The sequence below is a fragment of the Rhinopithecus bieti genome, unplaced genomic scaffold, assembly GCF_001698545.2.
Source record: "Rhinopithecus bieti isolate Rb0 unplaced genomic scaffold, ASM169854v2 scaffold_32017, whole genome shotgun sequence".
In the NCBI taxonomy this organism is placed as follows: domain Eukaryota; kingdom Metazoa; phylum Chordata; class Mammalia; order Primates; family Cercopithecidae; genus Rhinopithecus; species Rhinopithecus bieti.
In genome coordinates this window covers 34,165-53,112 of record NW_016813578.1, presented here as the reverse complement: position 1 = coordinate 53,112, position 18,948 = coordinate 34,165, and the positions used below count along the sequence as shown (strand labels likewise).

Sequence of the window (18,948 nt, the reverse complement as noted above, 5' to 3'; positions counted from 1 at the left end):
TATTTTTAAAAATATAAATTACTTCCTTTAAAATGTTTTTTTATGTTACAGCTGGAGCATTGTATTGATTTTTTAAATTACATGTGTGGTAGATTATGCCATCTATGAGTTTCCTTTCATAAAAGTAGAGAGATTGCTACAAATATTAGTTATAAAAAAAAAGAGAGCATTGAGACAGATGAGTTGTGAACCACTTTTCTAAATTATTTACATTTATGTTGTTTCAAAATGTCCTATTTTCCATTAGATGGTTGGCCTGTTAGAAATAATTTAATTGACGATTTATACTTGCCCAGTGTTTGGGATTGCCTTAGTTTTTAATTTCTCTAGCTTATTCTCATCCTTCTTTGTTCTATTCCACTGGAAAACACTCCACATGAGAAGGTTGTGGTTGAGGCCAGGGAGTGTTTGTGGGTCTGTGGAAGGAGAGGCAGTGGGTGAGACCACAGACTCCAGCCAGATCGGCCAGTTTGAACCCTGGGTTCATTACTTACTAACTGCAGGTTCTCTGGCTGTTAACCTCTCTGCCCTTCAGTTTCCTCACCTCTAAAATGGGAACAATAATTTATATGAATAAAGTGCTTAGAACAGTGCCTGGCACACAGGAAGTGCTGCACAAGTGTTAGCAGGTGTTATTATTGTGAAATCTTGTTCCTTGCGGGAGTCAGCAGCCAGTTCCTGGTGAACAGCACTGCAGAGGGAGTTGCCTACTCTAAAGTGCCCCTTGTGGACTCCTGTCAGCTGGAAAAGAGAACTCTCAAGCATTGATTCGTTCTGAACCCAGCTTTCTTAGGAGCTCAATTAAGGAACAGTTAGCACCCAGCTGGCATATTTTCTAAGCATAGAACCCTTGGCATTCATTCCATGATGCTTAATTTTGTTACTTAGACTGCTTAGTGAGCAGTTAAGTTTCTTCAGTTTCGGTCTGTAGTCTGAATAAAGTATAGTATGACTTCCTTGAATTTCCCCAAGAGGTGACGAGGTGATGGTGTAGTCTAGTTAATCAGAAGTGCCATTAAAAAAAAAAAAAAAAAGGCTGGACATGGTGGCTCATGCCTCTAATCCCAGCACTTTGGGAGACCAAGGCGGGTGGATCACTTGAGGTCAGGAGTTCAAGACCAACCTGGCCAACATGGTGAAACCTCATCTCTACTAAAAATACAAAAATTAGCCAGGCGTGGTGGCTCATGCCTATAATTCCAGCTACTTAGGAGGTTGAAGTGAGAGAATCGCTTGAACCCAGGAGACAGAGGTTGCAGTGAGCCGGGATAGCACTCCAGCCTGGGTGACAGAGGAGACTCCATCTCAAAACAAACAAACCAAAAACAGAATATGGCTATTTTGTGATGTCTAGAAAACAAAGAAAACAGTTTGCTTCTCATTCAGTTTCCTCTGTCTTCAAGGGGTAGCTGGGGATGGAAGTGTGTGAGACCCAGGAAGGGAAAGGAATGAGGTCGCTTGCTCCGGCCAGAGGCTGCTGCAGCCCCAGCCCCAGCAGCATTTCTACCACTTCTTCCCCTTCACAGAGCTGCTGCAATACTGCCTCAGGGAGAGAGGAGAGAGAAGGCTCAAACCTGTTACTTTCCTTTAAGTTCTCCTTTTCAAGCTCCCTTTTGTGCCAACCAAGTAGAGTCTTCCTGGGTTAAAAAGCCTTCAGGGAGAGTCTTGATAGGCAAACTTTCAGAAAAAGGTACTGTCCCAAGCAGTGGAGTCAGGGCAAATCAGTTTCTCAGGCCCAATCACGTGGTGATCATTTGCCTTGCCAGGCCTTACCCGACTTACCTTTTGCTAGTGGTGACGTGAATGTCTTGCTTATGTCATTTGCCTTGATTTGATGACTAACACGATCTTCTTAAAGGCTTAACTTTTCATGTCTGTTTCTGCACCTACCCAAATCTCCAGAGGAACTTTCAGAAGGTAATTGTTTTTATTTCCTAGATACACCAAATAGAACTGTGTTTAAGATCTTTCAGTGCCTCAAAATGAATACTTGCCCGGATAATGTTTAAGATGAAGATACGGTATTTGTTTTGTTTTTGTTTATGGTTTTCCCCTCATATTTACATTTTTTTCCCCAGGAAACACACTTCCAAACTAAGTTTATGAGGTTCTCCAAGGATATGACATTTTGTGGGTGAAATCAATGATTAAATATTCAGTTTCATAGATAACATTTAAAAGAACAATAAAAATAATTAAGCTTTATGAATATATCCCCAAGAAAACATTTCTTTTTAAACTTATTGACATAGCTAAGTGAGAAAATGTACATACTTACCAGAAGATGGAATTAAAATTGGTATGTTTTCTTTCTTTGTATTTTAAAACACTTTAAAAAAAAATAAAGGTTAAGAAAAAAGGTTGCATATGTCAGTTCATTGTCTTAACAAATGCTCTTTATATTTTATATATATGTTTATATTTGAGACAAAGTCTCTCTCTGTTGCCCAGGCTGGAGTGCAGTGGTATGATCTCAGTCTACTGCAACCTCCATCTCCCAAGTTCAAGTGATTCTCCTGCCTCAGCCTCCAAAGTAGCTGGGACTACAGGCACAAGCCACCATGCCTGGCTAGTTTTTTGTATTTTTAGTAAAGGCGGTGTTTCACCATGTTGGGTGGACTGGTCTCGAACTCCTGACCTCAAGTGATCTGCCCGCCTCAGCCTCCCAGTGCTGGGATTACAGATGTGAGCCACCGCACTTGGTCATATGTTACTTAAATGATTAGAGCGGAGCTGTATAAATGAGAAGGAACTTAAGTAAAAAGTAATTTGAAAATAATATTCTTATAACTTTTTTTCTGGAGTTTTTTTCTGAGGTCTCAATGGAAGGAGAAACAGGAGTTTGAACTATCTCTAGATGCCTCAGAGGCACTGGGCACAGTTTTCCTCATTTTGTCTCTCAGAGTCCTGGCCAATCAGAAACATTTGGCAGCCATAGAGCAAATCTTATTTTATATAGAATGAACCCTTTTAAGAGGGAGAAAATAAAAACCCGTATCTAGCAAAGAGATTAATTATAGGAGCTGCAGAAAAAAAAACGTTATAAACAGTATGGTCAAGAACAAGGCTCACACCTGTAATCCCAGCACTTCAGGAGGACAAGGTAGGTGGATCACCTGAGATCAGAAGTTTGAGACTAGCCTGACCAACATGGTGAAACGCCATCTCTAATCTAAAATACATCTAAAATACAAAATACATCTAAAATACAAAAATTAGCCAGGCATGGTAGTGCATGCCTGTAATTCCAGCTTCTCAGGAGGCTGAGGCAGGAGAATTGCTTGAACCTGGGAGATGGAGGTTGCAGTGAGCTGAGATAGCACCATTGTACTCCAGACTGAGCACCAAGAGCAGGGGGAAAAAAAAAAAAAAGAACAAAGAACCACTTTAAGCTTGTTTAAAGTTATAAGATATTGAATCATAGTAAAACATAAAACTGGATATGTATTTTAAACATATCCTAAGGAAACTTATCTTAAAAAATTAATAAACTGGTTTTGGCTTTAACCATACTAGACAGAATACATTCAGTATAATGCTCAAATTCTGTGAACTGCATCTCTGTAGTTTGTTGTGTGTGAATAATAGGGTGAAAAATGCTTAGAATATTCAATGAGCCACTCAAGGATAAATTCAACTCTGCTGCCATCTACTAAGGTAGTCACTTGAAAAGTTGAAGATAATTTCGTGAATTTGTTCTAAATAAACTTCTTGCTCTCACATATTCTGCTCCTGCTGTTCTCTGTAGACAAGGAGGAATTTGTTGGCTATGGTCAGAAGTTCTTCATAGGTAGGTGATAATACGAGGTGGGTCTCTGTCACTTGTTAAATTGCGTTTCCAAGCCTGACACTGTTTTGAAAGCTTCTTTTGCTGATGGACATTTCCAAACCTGTTCCTCATTCTAGTTTCCTTTTCTTTCTGTCCTTTATTCTTGTCAAATTCTGATCTATTAATTATTCATTGTTATTCATCTAATTTCCACTGGGTATCTATTAATTACTCACCAAACACAAATCTTTTTGTTTTCTTTCAGACTGTTTCATAACCTATTTATCTTACACTAAAGAGACAAAATCTCTGACTTTTAAACTTACTTCTTATGGCCACATTTCTATAATCTGTCACCTGGGCAGAGCTTTTTGTAGGACCAGGTACCACTCATCTAAAACCACTCTGGGCTTCCTTCTATAGGGAGGCAGGGGAAGACTAGCAGAGCTGCAGGGTCTCTAAACTAGAAGGTTGGTTCCCAAGTTGGATGCATTTTGGAATCATCAGGGGAGTGTGAAAAAACAAAACAAAACAAAAAGCAAAAACAAGGGGCCACCTTTCTGTATTGCTTTCAGAATCATTCAGCCTAAAAGCTATCAGGTAGAGCTGAACAGAGTACGCAGCTACACAAAGGTGGAGAGTAAGGAGCATGAGCAGGGTAAAGAAGGCATCTGTGCAGGGGACAATGGTAGCCTGGTGCAGGTTGTCAGAGCCAGAGTAAAATCAAGAGGTCAGCTGCCATCACTTGGCCTCTGATGCCCAACAGGCTTTACAAAGATGCCCACCTCATCCAGCTTGGGCTCTGACACGTTCTGCGAGGCGATTGACATTGTCTGTCCCCTATCTTGCACACTTAAGTGCTCTTGATTGATACAATAAGCAAATGTATTGAGGACAACAAGGGCCAGGGTTCTCACCGTTAGAGAAGGGAGTTATAAACATGGAAAGGGGAAGTCTAGAATGAATCCTCTAGTGTTGGATTGACATCGTAGGTACTGGTATGAACTCATGGTTTTCAATATATAGACATACAAATATAGGTTGAAGTGTGCATGTGTATTTATATGTACACATAGAGTTGCTAACTCTGTCTACTGAGAGGACCTGCAAACAGCTCTGAAGATACCAGAAAGCCCCATGATTCTAAAGGCAGATGAAGCAGGAATCTAGGAGCTTAGAAATCATGATCCATGTGTCCAACTTTGCGCTGACCACACAGTCCCAAGCAACCACCTAATCTGTCTGTGTCTTAGTGAAACCACCTGAAAAATGTGAAAAATGAGCCTGCTCCGCTGTTTCTGACCTGGCCCAAGCCACCCTCATCTCTCACCCAGACCACTGCAGTAGCTTCCTAACTGCTCTCCCCTGAGGTCACACCTGCTTTCTCTACGGTTTACATCAACCAGAGGAGTCTTTCAGAAACATGAATCCAATCATGCCACCACCAACAGCTTCCCGTCACACTTCCACAACAATCCAACACTTTTCAGAGGCCCTGTGTGACCTGGCTCCAGCCACTTCCCACTACCCTGTTTCGTACTCCCTGTTGCTTACCGCCCTGCAGCTACACAGGTCTCCTTGCTGTTCCTCAAATGCTCCAAGCACAGTTTGTTTCTCTGCACCACTGCACTTGCAGTTCCCTTGACCTGGCTTGCCTGTCTCCTCAGAGGCTTCCTGATCTGGCTCCCTCCTTCCTCCAGATGTCTGCTCAATGCCAACCTTTCAGAGATACTCTAACCTTACTGCCTATCTAAAAAAGCACCCCCATCAGTCTCTATCTACCTTGTCTTCTTCTAAGTACTTATTTTGTTTTGTTTTTTTTTTTTAATTTTGTCTCTCCCCTTCTACAAAATGCAGATTTCATGAGAAAGTGGCCTTGGATTAGTTGAGCCCTCTCTCCCCAGCACCCAGGACAATGCCTGGCCCAGAGCCGGTGCGAGATGGGCTAGCACAGGGGGCATTTTCATATGTTTCCCTCATATGACTTCCCATCTTCTAACTTCAGACAGATGTGACTATATTAACGAACACTTTAGGATCATGGTTGCTACACATTTCATCAGGTGTGAGGCTACAAGTGATCTCTCCTGCCTGGTTCTTATGTTCTGTGCACTTCCCCTCCCTAGCTGGCTTCCGCCGCAGCATGCGCCTGTGTCGCAGGAAGTCTCACCTCAGCCCGCTGCATGCCAGTGTGTGCTGCACCGGCAGCTGCTACAGTGCAGTGGGTGCCCCTTACGAGGAGGTGGTGAGGTACCAGCGACGTCCTTCAGACAAGTACCGCCTCATAGTGCTCATGGGTATGTCCCAGCATGCACTCTCTCTCCTCCTCCCTGAGGAGTTTTCCTTCTAGATTCAGGTGTCTCATATTGGGAATGATGGTAAAAGTAGAACTCTTTATGGACCCCCATACAAATACCTTTTTTAAAAAACAAAATAAAACCATTGTACTGTGGGTTTTTAAGTAACATTTTATTGTATCAAGCTTTTTAAAAAATCTACAAGTGAATGTGGTATGCCATGGTGTCCATGAACTATATAGTTACTTGTTATATAACAAGTATTATGATGTCGTTATGACTGAGATTTTTTTTTGTCTCCTTAGAATTGTTCTATAAACATAGATGAGTGTTTCCCCAGACAGATCATTAACCTGTATCATGAAAATAAATTCTTAACGTCCATTTCCCTGAGAAATGTGTTAAATTCTTCAAGTCCATTCTCCTAAGAAATTTGTAATTACCTCATTTAGAAAAGTAACATCTTCTGGACTGTATCTTTGGTGCTTATAAAGATCATGGCAAATATAGTGCAGGAGTGACCTGCTTTTGTGCCCATGACTTTTGCAAAGCTGGTCCCTGTAGCAGTAGCAACTTGTATCCTACTGCCTTCCTGTCTGCGTGTTTAGCTTCATGAGCAAGGCAGGTCCCTGTAGAGCAGAACAACGTGCCTTACAGCTGGGACCAGCAATATCATATGCAGGCCCCATTGTAAAATGCAAATGCAAGGGCCCCTGGTTAAAAAATTATCAAGGATTTCAAGATACAATAGCAGATAATTCATCCAAGCACAGTATCCTTCTAAGCATGGGCCCTGTGTAACTGCACAGGTTCTATACCCATGAAGTCAGCCCTGCCTCCAGCTGGACATGGGGGTGCTTACTCAATCACCTGTCAGGAATGTACCCCTGAATTCTGTAAGTCACAGAACCTATAATTGTCGAGGCTGGTTTCTGGTTGTGATTTGATAAAAACTTCATTTGAAAAGGAAAGGCAGAGCTCTGTGATTCTCTAAAATGAGACCAGCTAATTCTCATGGCATTCGACATTAGATAGAGTTGGCTGGGGGTCAGGTTCATGCGATTCCTTACCTCATTCCTGAATGTTGAAGCAATGTGGGTTATTCCATAGGTCACTAGAAAAATTCCCAAAAGTTTTCTGGGGTTCTTGCAATTTATGAGAAAGGAAGTTACATAATTTCCCTAAAAATATTTGCTCTCAAGTTTCTTCAATAGAAGGACTAAAATGATGATTCCATCACATAATTATATCTATCCACATCTGATGATTTCTGTGTGTGACTTTTTGTGTTTAGGACCCTCTGGTGTTGGAGTAAATGAGCTCAGAAGACAACTTATTGAATTTAATCCCAGCCATTTTCAAAGTGCTGTGCCACGTATGTTTAGTTTTGCTTTCATAATGGTTTGTGTTTTGGTAAAACTTTCTTTGCTGATCTCATTTAACTATGTCATTCCATCTTTGTTGTAAAAATATACAACACTAGGGATAGTTCTTAAGTATTTCTAACCATATTTATTTTAATAAGGAAAATTGGTTTATTGGAATGTAGGCTGCTGGCTTTTAAATGGGCTTTTTTTCTATTTCTTAATTATATGGATGGCCTTTCAGGCAAACTAATAGTTAGCAATAATAGCTAACATACACCCAGTACTTACTATCTAAAAATTGATATATGCACATACAACTTTATATAAATTTATGAGTATGATTATACAATACATAACTGTTTTAGAAATGGTGTTTTCTGGCTGGGTGGAGTGGCTCACTCCTGTAATCACAGCACTTTGGGAGGCCGAAGTGGGTGGATCTTCTGAGGTCAGGAGTTCAAGACCAGCCTGGCCAACATGGTGAAACCCCATCCCTATTTAAAATACAAAATTTAGCTGAGTGTGGTGCTGCATGCCTGTAATCCCAGCTACTCAGGAGGCTGAGACAGAATCACTTGAACCTGGGAGGCAGAGGTTGCAGTGAGCCGAGATGGCACCATTGCACTCCAGTCTGGGCGAGAGAGTGAGACTGACTCAAAAAAAAAAAGTGTTTTCTTATTTTCTTTTACTCATAACTCCTCTATTTCTCCTAAGCTCCCCCTTCACTACTACCAGCTCCAAACCAACTCCTAAAACACAATCTTCCAGACTTTATGTAGAGTTGTGAGAATTTTTTACCCACTTAGAGTTGTTATATGAGGTTTCTTTTTAAGCTTTAAGACATTTGAGAGCTGCAATTCTAAAATAGAAGAAATTATTTGTTTCATACTGAGATTCATCCTTAAAATCACTCTAAGAAAAGCTGTTTTATTGTAAAAATAGAAAAGATCAAGACTTGAGATAGAATTCCTGATTTCAAGAAAATAGAAACTTCATAATAATGCATGTTTATAATAATGTATAATAATGCATAGTTTCTAATATGTGTAAAAGGAAGTTAAAATTTTGACTGAGGCACTAAGATGCACATCTTTAAATGAGGAAAGTGAAAACAAGTTAAACTCCTCACACATCTCGAGGGTATAAAAGGCTTGGGGAGGGAGATTCATGAGGGCGTTTCAGGGAGGCTTTTATTGGAGAGAGCCGTGCTGTGTGTTCCAGACCCGCTGAGTGTGGGAAGAGTGTGTGGGTGTGCTTGCTCCCCACTCCCCTCAAGGCAAGACAGAGGAACATAGGGGGACCACTTAGAGAGCTTTCTTTGTGTCCCCTGAACTTTGGGGGACACAGAGGAATGGTGTCCAAATTATACCTGAAAAATCCAAAGGAGGAGAGCTTACAGGAAGTGGCCAATGGCTATAATTTGGGAAGTGGCTGTCCTCATAGGGTCCATCACAGCTAGACTTGTGATGTTGCCTAAGGACCAGATCTGGGCAGGTAATGTATAAGAAAGTCAGCCCAGGGTTATATGATTCCTGCCCAGGAGGAAGCCTGAGGAGAAAAAGGCCAAAAGTGGACTCCCAAATATATCTGGCTTTAGAAGGAATCACAGACGACAAACTGGAATAGGAATGGGCTTGAGAGGCCTTGTGGTGGTGGTGATAGGGTTTGCAAAATAACCCAATATATGGTTTAGGAGAGAAAGAGCCAGATTTAAGCATCTGCCAAATCTAAAGAAAGCCAATAGCAGCCAGAATCAGTATTTGCCAAACCAGAACCTTCCTTCCTGCTTTCCTCTCCCTCCCCGCACTCTAGCCTTAGAGAGTTCTAAACCAGTGGAAGTGAGATTTATCGAGGGGAGGGAGAAGCAGGAGCAGTATAAATACAATGAAAGGAAAGAGAAGTGACTGATACTCTTGTCTGGCTTCTCTGAGCGTAGGCTTCCCCGGTGCAACAAATTTGAGCCAGATGTGTGGAGAAGCAGCCTAAAATCTAAGTGAAGTTTATAGTTTTGATGACTATGTGGGAATGGAATTTTAATTAGTCAGTTGAGACTGGCTGATGAAAATGAAATTGTGGCATGAGTGATGATAGACTTTTAAAATTAAACCTGAGTGAAAGAGTCATGGAAACTGCTGGGTGTTTTTTTTTTTTTTTTAAGACGGAGTCTCGCTCTGTCGTCCAGGCTGGAGTGCAGTGGCACGATCTCGGCCCACTGGAACCTCTGCCCCATGAGTTCAAGCGATTCTTCTGCCTCAGCCTCCCAAGTAGCTGAGATTACAGGCACCCGCCACCATGCGCAGCTAAGTTTTATAGTTTTAGTAGAGATGGGATTTCACCATGTTGGCCAGTCTGTTCTCGAACTCCTGCAACTCAAGTGATCTGCCCACCTCAGCCTCCCAGAGTGCTGGAATTACAGGCGTGAGCCACCGTGCCTAGCCAGGAAACTGCTAGGATTTTATGCAGGGGCTGGGGAAGATCTTGCCTCACAGAAGGGCTGTGGGAGACCAAGAAGTTGCTTTATGATCACATCCCATAGGCTGTGCTTTCTGAAGTACTGCTTTCATGTACAGGAATGGGCATTAATCTCAAAAACAAAAACCAAAGAAATCACCGTTTTCCTTTTCTGTGTGTTTTTTGTTTGTTTGTTTGTTTTGTTTTGTTTGAGATGGATTCTCACTCTGTTGCCCAGGCTGGAGTGCTGTGGGATGATCTCAGCTCACTACAACCTCACCTCCTGGGTTCAAGCGATTCTCCTGCCTCAGCCTCCTGAGTAGCTGGGATTACAGGCGCATGTCACCATACCCAGCTAATTTTTGTATTTTTAGTAGAGATGCAGTTTTACCATGTTGGCCAGGCTGGTCTTGTACTTCTGACCCCAGGTGATCCACCCGCCTCGGCCTCCCAAAGTGCTGGGATTACAGGCATGAGCCACCGCCCCTGGTCAAATCACCATTTTTTGATAGTCTGAATAAAAAAATAAAATGCCCACAGAATATAGAAGAATTTTAAGAATGTCAATGTAGAATTTTAATCATTTAAAATGAGAAAATACTGCTCATATTTTGCTTTTTAAATGGAAGTTTTAAGCTTAAAATGGATACCTCAAGTTATGCATCAATTCACAGACTTTAACGTACCATATAAATGTTAGTCCAATGGAAGCAAAGGAGAAGGAATCATCTTGGGTTTAGATTGACATAATTCACTATCACCTGAGAGCTATAAGGTTTTACTAGAATTTTGTTTTAAGTAGGAAGCTGTGGGAGATGTGGTGTAACTGTAGGAACTCTAAGGATCTGATGAGAGGCTTGAATAAGGAAAATACAAAAATGACCCCAAGATGACATTTGCTTTTAGACCCCCTTGAAGGTTGGTAACTCCTTTGATAATTTAAGGCTGGTTTCGAGCTCCTACTTGATCATTTCCATGTATTGATATCATCAGATGTTGATCTATTTCATCCTTAAACTTTGTCAGATGCAAATACACAAATTCTGTATGAATAAGGGAACTGGTGGTAATGTAGATTAAGGGACTAGCTTTATAGTATATAGGATGCAGAGTTGAAACTGTCTTACTCGTCTTTGTGTTTTCAGAACCTAACACGATACCTGGAACATAGTAGGCACTCAGTACACACTGGTTGAATAAATGAATGAGCAAACAACAAATAACTTTTAGATATTTGATGAACTCCTATATTCTATATGACCTGTCACTATTTAAGTTGAAGAGTCTGTAATCAAAGTGGCCATATCAAAGAATCAGACTGAATCTAGACACAGCTAATCTTTCCCTCCTAGAGATCCCTAAAACAAATCACCACTCACTTGGATATTAATGCATCTAGTCAAGATTGCAGAATGTCATGGGCTTTCTCCATTTCATATTTGAGCATCTATTGTTGTAAAAAACATTCATCTAGGAGGAGTCAGAACACATAGGTTCTAATTTCAACTTCATTTTTCATCAGTCTTATGAATGTGAGCAAGTTTCTCCAAAAGCTTTACTTATGAGTAAAATATAGATATTAACAGTTTACCTAAGATAAGAGTGTGGAAGATGAAATGAGATGATGGGAAATGCACTATCCAAATGTAAGATATTATTGGTATTGCTACCTGGGAGCCTTTAGGCATCTAAAGGTTCACACATAATTCACTAGCACTTGTTTTGAAGTAATGACAGGTGTTACCCTAGGTCTTTCTTATGCTGGCTTAATACCTAGTGCATTCTTTTTCACACCATATGCACTCAATAAAGGTTTATAGACTAACTGATTTTGATGTAAGAACTTATCACCAATTCAGGCTTCTTCTTTTTAGTTCTAGCATTTTATCTAATTGATTATATATTCATTTATTTATTTTGATTAGATATCTTTATTCAAATGTATATTGGTAATCAAAGAATTTTGAAGACACTGAAACCTTTCATTCCCTTTTCTTGATAGACACTACTCGTACTAAAAAGAGTTATGAAATGAATGGGCGTGAGTATCACTATGTGTCCAAGGAAACATTTGAAAGCCTCATATATAGTCACAGGTAAAGTGGAGGTTCAGAAGCTGATTCTTGCCTCTTGTTGTTTTACATTCAAAATAGATTCCCTATTTTTATGTATTTTCCAAAGCTCCTGGGTAATTCCTTTTGTTTCTGAGGAGTGAAGCATGAAATGTACATTGATACATCAAGATACCAACTCACTGGGTTTGGAAAGGGAGCAGAATGGAGTTTGCAAACCTTGGAGAACTTGAGGAAATACATAAACTCTAGATATGCTCATTATGTTCACCCCTTGAATATCTATTCATTTTTTCTGTGCTAATAAAGTCCACATATTTATATTCAACTCTAGTGCAGTTTATCCTCATGTTACTACTAATAATATTTTCTTTGTAGAAAGCGTTCTGTTTTGTTTGGCCTGCCCTTGCAGGATGCTGGAGTATGGTGAGTACAAAGGCCACCTGTATGGCACTAGTGTGGATGCTGTTCAAACAGTCCTTGACGAAAGAAAGATCTGCGTCATGGACTTAGAGCCTCAGGTGGGTCCATGGTGGAATATTTATGTCCCCAAACGATGAATGCGTATCGTCCATTTTTTGTGCACATGCTGTAGGTTATAGTTGAGACATTTATTCTGTTAGCCTTTTAAGAATAAGGCCATTTCTCATATCTAAGATCTTAATGTATCAATTTAAAACATTTTGGTTTTAGTTGGGAAAGAAGTCTTGCTTCTTATACAGAAAAGCAGAACTGAGTGGGTGGTCACAAAGAGAAGCAAGAATCTTTCTTGCTTTAACCTTGATCACAAAGGCATCAAGGTCACTTCTTGTGGAGTGAATAAGATGTTGCTTTGTACAAGGAGGTGAGGTTTCTATGTTGTCATATCTGTGGCTACCTTCCTGAGACCACATGTAGAATGGAGCAGGGGTGAGCAAGTTAAGGTAAGATAAAGAACATGCAATCCATAGGCCCAATTTTTGTGATCTTTGTATTTTCTTCATGTGTGTGTGTGTGTCTGTGTTTGTTTTGTTTTTTGAGACAAGGCCCTGCTCTGTCGTCCAGAGTAGAGTGCAGTGGCGTGCTCTCGGCTTACTGCAACCTCCGCTTTCTGGGTTCAAGTAATTCTCGTGCCTCAGCCTCCCTAGTAGCTGGGACTACAAGTGCAAGCCACCATGCCTGGCTGATTTTTGTATTTTTAGTAGAGACAGGGTTTTGCCATGTTTGGCAGGCTGGTCCGGCAATGGAACTCCTGGGCTCAAGTGATCCACCTGCCTTGGCCTCCCAAAGTGCTGGGATTATAGGCATGAGCTACTGTGCCCAGCCATGTTTTCTTTGTCGTTAGAAATACACTTTGTGTGCTAGAGAATCAGAGGAAAAGAGATGGCAGTAGTATCCAATGTGAGATAATAGCAAGAGGAAAGGGAAGTGAAGGTGAAACAGAGCTGATCCATCTTGAGAGTCTGTCTTTGTCATATGAGATCATGTACAGAATCCTACTCTCAGTAAATGAGATTCTCTCATGTATAGACTGTTGCTCAGCTAGTAAGATTTCAATTGCTAGTCATAGCTAGTAAGAGTCAGGATTTGGCCTTAATTTTGGTTCTAAAACTCCATCTTCAAATTATTAAAATGTTCATTTGTTTTTAAGAATTGAGCAGTTGGGGGCACATGAGATGTCCCCTAAAAATAATTGCTAATTTCTGGTCTTAGAAATTTTGAGAAGCTTTATGTTGACTCTAGAAAGTTAGGACTTCTGTTTTTAAATGTGCATTTAGGTCAGGTACGCTGGCTCATGCCTATAATCCCAGCACTTTGGGAGGCTGAGATGGGAGGATTTCTTGAGGCCAGGTGTTTGAGACCCCTCTGGGCAACATAGTGAAACCCCATCACTACAAAAAATAAAAAATAAAAAACAATTAGCTGGGGCTAGGCGTGGTGGCTCATGCCTGCAATCCTAGCACTTTGGGAGGCTGAGGCAGGCAGATTACCTGAGGTCAGTAATTCGAGACGAGCCTGGCCAACATGGCAAAACCCCATCTCTACTAAAAATACAAAAATTAGCTGGGCGTGGTGGCACAAGCCTGTAATTCCAGCTACTAGGGAGGCTGAGGCACAAGAATTGCTTGAACTGGGAAGGCGGTGGTTGCAGTGAGCAGAGATCCCACCACTGCACTCCAGCCTGGGCAACAGAATGATATTCTGTCTCAAAAACAAAACAAAACAAAATAGCTGGCATGGTGGCATGTGCCTCTGGTCCCAGCTACTCGGGAGGCTGAGATGGGTGGATTGTTTGAGCCTAGGAAGTTGAGGCTACAGTGAACTGTGATTGCACCACAGCACTCCAGTCTGGGTGACAGAGCAAGACCATGTCTCAGAACAAACAAAAAACAAGTGTGCATTTGAATTTTCTGTGTAGGATATTCAAGTGGTTCGAACTCATGAACTGAAGCCCTATGTCATATTTATAAAGCCATCGAATATGAGGTGTATGAAACAATCTCGGAAAAATGCCAAGATTATTACTGACTACTTTGTGGACATGAAGTTCAAGGTAAGAGCAAGTCAAAAATTACTGTATTGCTTTCAGTGACTTCTGCGTGGGAGAGATCTGGGTTGGGTCGGGCCGAGGATCTCTGATCTCATTGTCCTCCTCCTCCTTTTTGACCTCCTCCCCAAAAGGCCCTCAGTAAAACCAGTTTACTCTGGTTTTATTTTACAAATAAAACAAAACCAACCAACAAACAAAAAACACAAAATTTAAAACTGTACTGTTTCTACAGGATCTGTGTTAGAGAATGTAATTTTTGTTTCTAATGGATAATGCTCTTATGATTTATCCTTTTGGATGGACATCACTTACAGATATAAAAATAAAGTTTAATAAATGCTATGATGCTACCCTTATTTTTTTCTTTCTTATTTTTTTGGGTCTAGTTTAAAAAAAAAAATCCTTGAGCCATAGTTTGCAAAGCCAAACAGAAATTGGGCATATATGAACCTGGTATTTGTATTTTAAACAGATTATCTTTTACTTAAAAGCTTACTTTAAAAATGCTCAGTGAGTATATCTCATCTATAAAATGATGATGGTAATAATAGAAGGGGCAAGCCAGGTGAAATTAATCAGTGATTTCATCCTAGAACAGGTGATTTTTTTCCAGTTGCATACATATATTTTACATGAAATACACTTTAAATATTGTGAGTCATAACACGCATTCAGTAAAGTGTATAGAGTGTACAGTTTAATGAGTTTTTAGGTGTGTATGCACCCAGATAACCATCACCTAGATTAAGATATTACAGCCATTTATTGTGTGTGTGTGTATGTGTGTGTGTGTATGTGGGGTAAAAATACATAAAACTTACCATATTAACTGTTTTAAGTGTACAGTTCAGTGTTAGTATTTAGTGTTAAGTATATTCACATTGTTGTGAAACAGATCTCCAGAATTTGTTTACCTGGCAAAATTGAAACTAAAACTATGAATGATTCACTAAATATTTGTATGTCAGGCTTGTACAAGGGCCATGCTAATCTCTGCATTGTTTCAGTTTTAGTATATGTGCTGCTAAAGCAAGCACAGGTATCTTTAAATTATCCTTTCTCTTATTATTTTTATTTTCGTATTTTTTTCAATGACTATGGAGGTCTGATTTTCCAGTTTACCTTGTGAACAGTAGAGTCCATGAATGTATTTGTTGAGTCTTATGGGCATTTAAAATTGTTCTCATTTTTATGGCAGTCTAAACAAATTAACAAAATTGTTTCTGGATCATATGTATAGTCACTTTGTAAAGCCACAAGATTTTGGTGCCTGCATTTGTATTTGTGTTTCAGATTGTACTGGTGACAAGTTGTACTATTTTTCGTGAACTAATAAGAAAATAACAGCAATGAATTTAATGCATTAGTGCCAAGTGAAGGCCAAATTACCTTCATTAAATGAACATTTCACAATAGTAGAAACAGTAATATAACTGGCTTATACCATCCTCGTGTTGAAAGTGGCCATTTTGTATCTTTAAAATAATGTTATTCCTATCAGATTAATGTTCACTTGAAATTTATGTTTAAATTTTATTTAAACTGGTACATTTTCTTTGGTTTTATGTTGTATATGGTTAAAGAGTTTCAAGTGTTTAGGGAGGAGTAAAATAAGTTCATATGGGAAGCTGAGGGGAGTAATCTGTCTGCAAACTATTACTAAATTTTGCAAAACATGATCAGACATTAAGATTAAAGATTAAAACATAAGTTTTGTAGTTTAGAAGACATTTATTGGACCTCATTTTTTAAATAAAAACTTCAGTCTTTTATTATTTAAAAAATTACCAATTAAAATTTCTTTATCTCAGTAATACATTTCTAAGAAATAAAGGATGACATACTGTGGATAGTGATAATATTTTTCCCAGCTTTGCTTATGCTTTACATTAATTTGGAAGGATATGTTTATACTTGTTATAATAATTACATTTTCTCTACAAAAATTAGCTGGGCATGATGGTACGTGCCTATAGTCCCAGCTACTCTGGAGGCCTAGGTGGGAGGATCACTTGAGTCTGGGAGGCAGAGGCTGCAGTGAGCTGAGATGATGCCACTGCATGCCAGCCTGGGATAGAGTGGGACCCTGTCTAAAAAAAATAATAATTTTATCTATATTTAGCAACATTATTTCGATTAACAGAGGGTAAAAAAAATTACTATTTTCTAGTTAGCTAGCTTTGTAGAATTTTGAGAAAATATTTTTTAAACGTTATTAAAAATCATCTGTGCAAAATTTGCCGACCTTACTGTTTATATAAGTAGTTTCACGACTGAATGTGACAGCATAACAAACTGTATTTTTTCCATTTGTCCAATTAATTCTGTACTATCCGTATTTTTCTATTTCTCCTAAAGGATGAAGACCTACAAGAGATGGAAAATTTAGCCCAAAGAATGGAAACTCAGTTTGGCCAATTTTTTGATCATGTGATCGTGAATGACAGCTTGCATGATGCATGTGCCCAGTTGTTGTCTGCCATACAGAAGGCTCAGGAGGAGCCTCAGTGGGTACCAGCAACATGGATTTCCTCAGATACTGAGTCTTAATGAGACTTCTTGTTTAATGCTGGAGTTTTAACACTGTACCCTTGTTACAGCGATCCACAGTTGCAATCTAAAACAGCAGTATTTGACCCATTATAATATGTGCAACTTTAAAAGTGCAGTAGTTTATTAATTAATCTTATTTGAAAAAATTTTTATTGTATGGTTATGTAGTTACCTATTTGGCTCTTAAAAAAATTTTTTTTCCTTTATCTTATATGCAGCTGTAGTAGAAATATGAATAATGTTAAGTCAATGAGTATGAGAACCTTTTGCAGATTTCACATCTTTTAAAGATTTAAATAAAGAGCTTTCCTTAATATAATAAGCAATATTTAACTTCAGAAATTGTATTTTACTCTATGAAACGTGTTTCATGAAAACATCTTTTACCAAAAGTGCTTACTTAATGCAGCAAGAAAGGTTTAATATGCACATTTCACATCTAAAATCAAAACCTACAAAAAACTGCACTGCCTTCACTATTTACAAATCAGCCCACAAGGAAAAAATTATTCTCATCAGAGGTGTGACAAACACGAATTTTCCTTACAGCCAATATCTACATGCATGCCTAAATTAGAAAAAGGCAATGGATTAGTCCTGGAGACCTATATACAGAAAAATCACAAGATTGAAACCGTGTCTCAGAGTTAAAGAAACCAGAGACTAACAGAAATTCTTGAGCACGCAGGACGGCAGATAAAAAACAATTTGCTAAAACGCCTAAACTTCTTCCATTGTGAGATTAAAAAACAAAGCAAACTGGCTGAAATTGGTTAGGACTAACACGGATGGCTACCCGGAGTCTGTACAAATCTGTACAAAATGAGCTTGCTGGCGTTACAGTTCGAGTCTTCCCCCGTGTTTCATACTGACTCCCTCCAAAATTTGCACATGCGACCCATGAAGGGACATGAAGAGGTAACCGCGAACGCCAGAGGATTTTCCAGATGGCTTCTTTCCTTCCATCAGTCACCTACTAATCCCAGAATCCATTCCCTAAACCTTTTCTAATAAAAATACTGTCTTAAAGCCAGCACAGGGAGACAGATTAGAGCTATACTCCTGTCTCCTTGTTAGTTGACTCGCAATAAAAACTTTTCTCAAAAAACCAGCATCATAATATTGGCTTCTGTGCATATAGGGCAACAAGCCCCGTTGTTTGGTAACAAGATTAGGATGCCATTACAAAGTCCTGTTTCTCTTTCTTCCCCCAGATTTGAGATTTCCAGGCGCTTTCCCTGTCCCTGTATCTGTTCATCTTCTGCATCATTCTCTGATCCATATCCACACCATTCTTCCATCTTTCCCATCTCTTTCTTAACTGTAAAATAGAATACATGATTCAAAATATTTGTAGTTCTGTTACTCAAAGTGAAAGTTATCTTTTAAAAAAAAAAACCTAACCAAACAAAACGATGCAAATTAAGTAGTTTGTAGTGATATTTATGTGAGGTCGGATTTGATTTTAAGATTCTTCAAGAAAAAGTTTTTCCAAATTTGATTTACACAGTTGTGGGATGAAGGGTAAGCAATCGGAGAAAATGTGAGAATTGCCTATATTAATACACATCCACACACCCAGGCCCGCACAGACTGGAGTAGTAAACGCATTTGTCCCCAACTCAGCAGCGCTTGACAGGGCAGAGGCGGGCGGGGACCTGGCTCACGGGGAGGCGGCCTCGCCAGGCGCCACGAAGCCCCGGCGTCCCGCAGGCTGCAGCGTCGCGGGGAGCTGGGCTCGGGCCGCCGAAGGTTGCGCCGGGGAAGCCCCGCGGGGAGAGCATCATGAGGGCTGACTCGGGGGCTCGGCTGGAGGAGGGCAACCTGGTGAGCGGCGAGGGGCGCGTCGGCCTCGAGAGGTGGAGGGTAAACAGCTATACTTGGCGGAGTGAGGGTGGGGGTGGGGGTG

General features: G+C 40.0%; 1 protein-coding gene across 1 annotated transcript in view; it reads left to right on the top strand.

Annotated features, from left to right (window-relative positions):
- Nucleotides 1-17,365, top strand: part of MPP4 (MAGUK p55 scaffold protein 4) — a 59,844-nt gene extending 42,479 nt beyond the window's left edge. Inside the window, exons 15-22 of the mRNA XM_017848656.1 lie at nucleotides 1,903-1,917; nucleotides 3,749-3,790; nucleotides 5,896-6,066; nucleotides 7,361-7,441; nucleotides 11,887-11,980; nucleotides 12,369-12,477; nucleotides 14,355-14,489; nucleotides 16,845-17,365. Of these exons, the coding sequence (XP_017704145.1) occupies nucleotides 1,903-1,917; nucleotides 3,749-3,790; nucleotides 5,896-6,066; nucleotides 7,361-7,441; nucleotides 11,887-11,980; nucleotides 12,369-12,477; nucleotides 14,355-14,489; nucleotides 16,845-17,036 (839 nt within the window). The 3' untranslated portion in view covers nucleotides 17,037-17,365. The remainder of the gene's footprint in view (nucleotides 1-1,902; nucleotides 1,918-3,748; nucleotides 3,791-5,895; nucleotides 6,067-7,360; nucleotides 7,442-11,886; nucleotides 11,981-12,368; nucleotides 12,478-14,354; nucleotides 14,490-16,844) is intronic.
- Nucleotides 17,366-18,948: the final 1,583 nt, after the last annotated feature.